Source organism: Chenopodium quinoa, unplaced genomic scaffold (assembly GCF_001683475.1).
Source record: "Chenopodium quinoa cultivar QQ74 unplaced genomic scaffold, ASM168347v1, whole genome shotgun sequence".
In the NCBI taxonomy this organism is placed as follows: Eukaryota; Viridiplantae; Streptophyta; class Magnoliopsida; order Caryophyllales; family Amaranthaceae; genus Chenopodium; species Chenopodium quinoa.
This window is the reverse complement of record NW_018745454.1, coordinates 4011445-4019995: the sequence shown is the minus strand read 5'-3', so window position 1 is coordinate 4019995 and position 8551 is coordinate 4011445. Positions and strand designations below refer to the sequence as shown.

General features: G+C 29.4%; 1 protein-coding gene across 1 annotated transcript; it reads left to right on the top strand.

Moving 5' to 3' along the window:
* Positions 1–265: 265 nt before the first annotated feature.
* Positions 266–1425, top strand: LOC110714160 (thymocyte nuclear protein 1-like). The gene has a single exon (XM_021892632.1). The coding sequence runs from the start codon at positions 712–714 to the stop codon at positions 1216–1218; it is 507 nt and encodes a 168-aa protein (XP_021748324.1). The 5' UTR covers positions 266–711; the 3' UTR covers positions 1219–1425.
* Positions 1426–8551: the final 7126 nt, after the last annotated feature.

Below are 8551 nucleotides of genomic sequence, written 5' to 3'. Positions count from 1 at the left end.
GTTCATTGATTATTAGAATGCTTTAGGTTCCTAAATTTGTATGAAATGTGAGCCCTTGATTAGTTCCTTGCATAATCACACCAAAACATGCGTTCTTAAGCTACAGCTTACCTTTTAGCTTACTTGCACATAGATTACTCCCTGATTAAAGCAACAAGAACAATTTGATATGAGTTTTAATTTATTGTTAATGCTTGAAAACTATTTAACATATAAATGATGGGTTGATATCATTTATTAATTTTAAAAAGACAAGTATGACACAAAAATTACCGTGATACATAGATTACACTATTATAAACCTAATTAAATATCAAGTCGGGATTCGCTTATAAGTTGGTGTCAAGTACCAACCCCAAATCTCATCTATAATCTTACTCAAAAATTATTATTAAATTACTACATGGTTAATAAAATTACATGACACAAACATTACATACAGAATTCAGTGGTACATAAAATACTCTAATAGACCCAATTAAACGTCAGGTCAGGTCAAGAAGATTAATACTATTACGTATATCAAGTTAGCAACCAGTCAACAACCCAAAACCTAACGTCTACAAAAATTATATAGTTGGCGCCAAAAAATGTTCCATTTACCCGCCATAAATCCACTTTATGAATATTCACAAATCAAAAATCACATTTGTAAATTGTAACAGTCGTAAATACACAATTCACAAACCCTAAATCCCAAAAAAAAAAAAAATGAAGAAGAAAAACCAAAAACCACCAAAAGAAGAACAACAACAACAAGAAGATATACAGCAATACTGGTTGCTGAAAACCGAAATTGGGGAATGGTCTTGGGAAGATCAATCCTCAAACGGAGGAAAATCTAAATGGGACGGCGTTAAAAACAAGCAAGCTCAGAAATATCTCAAATCCATGAAAATGGGGGACCTCTGTTTCTTCTACCATTCTGGCAACAAAGCGCGCCGCATTGTCGGCGTTGTTACAGTCGTTAAGGAATGCTATGACGACGGCGATGACGGCGGAGTTGCGGTGGATGTAGCTGCGGTGGGGGAGATGAGGAGGCCGGTGGATTTGGCGGAGATGAAGATGGATGATCGGATGAAGGCGTCAGGGTTTGCGTTGTTTCGGCAGCCTCGGTTGTCGGTGGTGCCGGTGTCGAAGGAGGTGTGGGAGAGGGTGTGTGAGTTGGGTGGTGGGTATGAAGGGGATGGTAGTTGTGGTGTTGAGGATGAGGTATGAAGTATGATCGCAATGTGTTTGTGGTTTTGTCTCAATGAAAGAAAGTTGATTTACGGAGTAGTAAACATTTTGGCTAAGCTTTGAATAGACTATTTAGTGGTTGTTAAGTTTTTTTTTGGGTGTAGGGTAAGAGTTAATTTTGTTCATCCTCTGTTTTGTATGGATTGATTACTAATTAATTGATTATCGTGTAGCTTTTCCAATGAAGAATACGACTTACTATTTAGTAATCCAATTTTTATTTTTATTTTTATTTTTTTAAAAAAAAAACTATAGTGGTTGGCTGGTTGCTTATAAAAATATTATGGAGATTAAGTTACTAATAGTAATAAAAGTATGATGTATCCTATTATTTACTTATACTTTTATAATTTACTCATATTGAAATAAAATTTTTGCCAACAACTACCTTTTAAATGACCACTTTTGATAACAACTACCATTTAAAATTTTCTTTTAAAAAAACTAACACAAAGTCACAAAAACTTTGAGTAACACTACCACTTTTATTTTCCGAAAAGAATTTCCGTTGAAAAAGCCTAGTTTATAAGATTTCAATTAATTGTGGTATAGAAAACAAGAGATTTTGATAGTAAAAACACTATTATAGGTCAACTATCTTTAATTTTGCATTATAATTTATTTAATTTCTCAATTAAATCTTAAATTTAGGGTTATGGTAAAAAAAAAATTGAATTAAGGGCTTTACGAAATTAGAAGATTTGGGGCAATTGAAGTGTATAATTCAATTAAGGGTTAATGTAGTGCAATATTATCATTTAATTTGGGTTTTTTGAGGGAAATTATATAAAATATGCCCCAAAAACGGAGATTCTTGCCGGAAACAATAAATGTGGTAGTGCTACTCAAGCTTTTTATGTTTTTGTGGTAGTTTTTTCAAAAGAAAAATTTAAATGGTATTTGTTCTCAAAAGTGATCATTTAAATGGTAGTTGTTCGCAAAATTTCCTATTGAAAGGGTGATTTTATCTTTTAAAGAACACACGTATGACATATACTACCAGTATTATTCTATAAAATACTCGAGTTTTATCCAAATCAACTCACACTACTCCGTAGTTTCATTTGTTTAGATAGGCAAGGCATGAAAAATTGAAAATGATGTAGTCAATTAGTTGTATACATGGTATTGTGGTGAGCCGAGTCGAACCGTGTTCATGTTCAAGTTCATTTAAGTTAGGCGAGTTCGATTATGATCTCGAGCTTTCAATCAAGTTCAAAAATATGTTCAAGCTCGGCTCATTTAGTACACTACATGTTCGCGAACGGCTCGTTTATGAAACAAGTTAATAAACAAGCTTTTGATGAATGAGTATAGTAATAAACGAGCTTTATATTTTTAACATTTGAAAATCTCAAAATTAGCATAATAATAAATCCTAATTATAAACCTAAGAATTAATCTTAATTATTAAAAAAACATAAGAATGAAATTAACAATTGTGAATAAATCAATAATTCATGAATCTATATAAACGAGTAGTCCGCAAATATAAATAAACGAGTTGTTCGTGAACTTATTTGAATGAGCATATCTATTTTCAGAGCTTCAAAATTTGTTCAAGCTTGGCTCATTTATCAAATGAACGAACATAAACAAGTTTCAACCGAGCTCGAACCCGAGTAGTTTATTGATCGGCTTGGTTCATTTACACCCCTAATTGTGGTAGAATGGTGGATAGTAGAGGTGGAAAAGTTATGGTTGGGCCACATATAGTAAATGGGCTTAATATTGAAATTGATTTGAATTAATTGTCAATTTGTCATTGGGTAAAATGTTTGGGCAAAGTGGGATAAAATTGGATCATTAGGAAGTTAAATCCAATATAGACAAAATCTAATACAAGTATCCATTTATCTTCCCATGATTATTATTTCAAGATTTGAATTCAACATCCCTTGATTTACTTTTTTTTTTTTTTTTTGAACGGGACATCCCTTGATTTACTTTGTGTCATGTTCAACATACAACTCAAAATTATACATGATTTTACTCGTATAATTAACCAAATGCATATTACTCTAATACAAACATTTTACCCATACTCATTATTTTTATTTTTATCATATCCAACTAAATAATGTAAATATCTACTGTTACAAAATAACAATAAAACTTTTACTAATTCAATAGTCTATTGTACTCATAACAAATTTGTAAAGATATAGTCACATCTGATTATTGTTATAAATGGTCCAATATTTATGGGGTATTTGAAATTGGTTAAGTTTTGAATTTCTAATTAAATTACATTCTTCTTAAAGGTCGGTGTAATAATTAAGAGTGATGTTGGTACTTACTAGCAATCGAAACTAACCGTGCTTCATTTTATTATTAGAAAAAACTTTTTAGACGACTAGATCCATGTCAAGTCCTACTAATTTTTGTCTTAACCAAAGATCAGAATTAACAACTATTTTGTTTTGTAATACCTAGGATTGTTCTTTCGTGTGACGCAAGATATACATACATGGAGTATGTATATACATTATTGCAAATCCGATCTACCCATAAGATAATCAGAATGAATAACAAAATTATGTAGAATAATTTTATATATATCGGGGTCATTATCTGTGTACTAATTGTAGTTAATAGTTTAATAACAAGTAATTGAACAACGTCATTTGCTTCAAACGAGACACAATGTATGGAAGTAAAATAGTGTAGAAGAGCATTAGGAAGTTGGCGCCTTCCATCACTTAGTCTTCATTCTAAGTCACAAGTTTGTCCAATATGATTTAAAATTTATAATTAACTAATTAAGAAGTACAAATAGTATAGAATTATGAGATATTTTTTTTAATCAACAAGCATATACAGCTATTAAATTAGTCGTCCTTCATAATCATGATTTCTTTATTTTACTCAGCTTAACTTTCACTGAATATGTTGAAAAACTTTACCCAAAATCTAATCAAAGGTCATTTGATCGAATAGAACGGTTTGGTTGACAATTTGACATGCACCAAACCAAAATAAATTGCATCAATTAAATCAAAATAAATTCCATCCAATTGTAACACACTCGTAATTTGTAATTTGAAATTATTTGAAATGGTACTCTTATGCAAAACATATAATTTAACAATATAATACTACGAATTAAGTAATATAATCCAAGTGATAATCGAGGGCAAGGATTAATTATATATACTTAAAATCTATCTAGTTTTCTATTTATAAATCTCATCTAATTAGAAAAAACATAAAAGATAATATCTTTGTCATATAAAATGGAACAACAATTCTTTTTTTTTTTTGTTTGGCAATTGACTCAAAAACTATCAATGGGCTCACCTTTGGTTTTATACTGTAATCTATGTGCTACGCCTACCATCTGACTTTCCGTTTTGTGCCTTTCTAAAACAAGCGAACAGCTATAATAAGATTTACAAGTATTGCCACTTATTTAAATTAAGTGGTTATAATATCCTTTTATACTAGCTTTTACCATTAAGGTCAAAGTTTCTAAATCTTCTACTAGTAATTGCTATATTAAGGGAGTTTGGCAGGGCAACACCACTACAACTTACGTACTTTCCATCTAAGATAGGATAGGTCTAAAATTTTAAAACCTTCTCAAATTTTAATTTTAAATGGGCAAACTAGAACTAAGCAAATATCCTATATTGTATCACACACGCGTTACAATCTATCTATCTATCTATATATATTATACTAAAAGACAAGCGCCTTAATGTGAGGATGACAAATGTCACTCTCTCATTGGCTTATCTTATGTATAAAATATATCTATATAATTACTGTTTACATATTCAAGCATAATTATTTTTGTTAAACTTCAAACCATAAAAGCAAGTTTCTATACATGCATAAGATTTTCATGATTTCCTAACATAAATATTGATTTAATTTTTTTATAATAAATATATACTTTCCAATACTACAAATAATCCATAAAGTCTTTCCGATCTTTATTTATAGTCAAGTTAAAGAATAATAACTAATTTGAAGCAATATGATTAAAGTGGCATAATTAAGGAAACAAATATTTCGTATTTTGAAAGGCTAATATTGTTTTTTTTTCATGAAAATTAAATAAAATCGATAGAATTTAGTTTGATGTCAATTATGAAATCAATACAAACATTTAAAAAAAATCAAATGTACAATAAAATATTGTGCACCTGTTATACAAGTTACCCTGTAATGAATGAAAGTTATTTATGCTTTATTGATAAAAGTTACCCAAAATAGTCTACAAGTTATCCTAAATTCAATTCAAGTAATTGGATGAATACAAAAGTTTTTGATAAAGATACAAAATAGTGTGTAAAAATTACTTTTATCGTTTGTTGTACTCCTTGAAAAATACTGAATGCTGAGCCGAAATGTTGTCTTGGAAAAAAATACATAATCTTGAAAATAAATTTAATTTTTAATCGGCCTTTCATTTTCTATACAATGTCTTTTACAATGACCTTTTGTTTTTCTTGCATTTAAATAAATAAATAAAAAAAAAAAAAACTAAACCAATAACCAATCTAACACAAGAAGAATAAAAGTTAAATTGAATTAGACATTTGACGGAAAAGGGATAGATATAAAATGCATTATAACTATTACTCGTGTTTTAAATTGTAATATTCGTATTAACAATGCTATTACTTATGATTTTTTTTTATAGAAAAACTAACATTTTTTATTTAAAAATCGTGCATTGGTCATGTACTATACTAGATATACAACAATCTTGTGCAATTATTTATGTTGTTTTATACATAATAATACTTTTAACTATAATAGTATGTGTATATAATATAATATTTTTTATAATATAAAAAAGTATATGTATATAATATAATATTTTATAACACGTGTCCTTCATACCAAGTGTAGTCCCAATCACCACTACACCAAATGGTTGTTGGTGTAGTGGTGATTGAGACTACACTAGGTAGGGAGGCTTGTGTTCGCTCCCCTGCAACAACAATCGGAAGGGGAATGAAACCTAATAACCTATAACTGATCCGATCCTCAAATCAGTTGTTGGTTATATATGTGACTATTATATAATTTATAGTTTTTGGCACAATGATTAACTTAGGAAAATATATATTTTGTATGTCAAATATAAGGTTATTATTGTGTCTATATATTTAATGAGTGCGACGGGTAAATAAAACATGTATATATTAGATTGATCGTAGCTACTGATGCGGATGGTATGATAAGAAAATTTCAGTTTTTTCTCAATGGGAGATATATATAAATTAGTCCACTTCTTATATAGCTATGTGGAGTATTATTCAATTATTTTTCAATTAATAAAATAACATTATAAATTAAAAGAAATTCAAATAACATAAAATACTATTAAAGTAATATTCCTTTAATTTTTTTTATTGACCATTAGTAACCAAGTCCTTTAATAGTAAATGAATATAATTACCTTTGTTTTTATTTTTATTTTTCCTACGGGTTTAAGAATTTGATTTATAAATCGTGCATCGCACGGGCACTATGCTAGTATAATACTGTATGTCTAGACATAGTGCAATATATTCCAATACACTTAACTAGCTGTCAATTAAGTAGTTAGTATATTTTTTTTTTACCGTTGATTATACAAATTGAACTCTCTTTTTTACGGTAATCTTGGCACGACATTGTAGTAATATGCATGATTGTTTTCAATAATTATCATGAATGTAGATAGATAAGATGATATCATATCATCCTTTATTTATGGTCCATAATGTTTTACTTGGCATGGGACAATTGAATATAATCATGAATCATCTACTCCGATCCGTACTAGACTAGTAGGATATATGGCTCTATGGGCATGGCCCTCCTTGAGCGCTCATGGTTGCATGGGCGGTATGGCCCTCCTATTTGGTGTTTTTGGCAACTTGACTTGCATCTACAATTTCATGCATGTGACTCAAGCCATAATTTTGTAAGTGATTTGATTTTTTCACTACTTTCCTATGTTAAAATAAATTGACGTTATATTGAATTTATATACCGATAATATAAGGTGAGGTTGTCTTGGCCTAACGCTTAAAACTAAGAATCCATTATAACTCATTCAAACCCAAAAAAAAGGTTATACAAGTATCTATGTTTTATACTCCGTTATTGATTGGAACATAATTTGTTATGTAATTTGCTAATAATTTAGTTTTTAAATTATTCTTACAAAGTATATCAAAAAACTTAATGAGTAGAAGAAATCAACTCCAAAATAATTTCACCGTGACTATTATTAGGAGGCTGATAGTAACTTTCTTTGAATTGAGACTGTGATAGGTCTAATTTTGGTATTATTGAGAATATGAACACCAAAACAAAGATGGTCCTTTTGGTCCCTAGTCTAAAAGATCTTATCACCAAATTTGTACGTATGACTCTTTCTACATGATGCTGATCGATTATTTTGTTTCCTTTGGTTATGACTCAAACATAATACGGAGTAAGTCTCTTTAAAATCAACTTTTCAGTTTTTGTAAAGCCGATTTAGGAATACAAGTACTATTTTATTGGACTTATTATTGATGTTATTTTGTCTACAATTTTTTTTTTTTTTTAAACTTTATGTTTTTATCCCTTTTTTCCTCTTCCTGTTATAGCATTACTTAATTTTTAATGCAATTGAATTTATTTCACAATAGAAATTAAAACTTGTTTTATTTGAAAAAAATCAGCCTAAGTTAAGCATAACAAAACCTTATGCCAGTTATAAACAAATGCATTAAGCAGTACAAAGTAAATGTGTATAAATGGTACAGCCCTACGCAGCCCCTTTATATATAGAAAAATGTAAATAGTCTCGTGCAAATATAAAAAATAATCAAAATGATCCAAAATTACAATGGTAATTAATATGAATTACTATATTTTGCAATTAGAACTGCCAATTCAAATTGCTTATATGGCTAATTAGTTCTAAATTGAGTCTTTTGAATATAATTCGATTACATTTTATACAATGCTAATGCATCCATGCAATCAAGTGCGTACACATATTTTTTTTAGAGCTACTTTAATTTTTGTAGGATTAAGGTCGAATCGGGTTAGTTTATGATATCTTTACCTCTAGGGTTAGGGAGTAGGGGCACTAGTAGGTTGATAGATAGAGGATGGGCAAGTAAAGGAGGCCACTGCCACATAGATGAAATCTCAGGGTGACATGTTGTGGGACAAACAATGGTCTAACGTGAAGGGGACATAATTAATTGATAAAAAGTTATCAAAGTAAGAGAAAATAGAGAATAAATGAAGAAGATTAACAAAGTAGTTGGAATAAATTTGGAAATACTGTACGTGTATAGCTTGGTCCCTC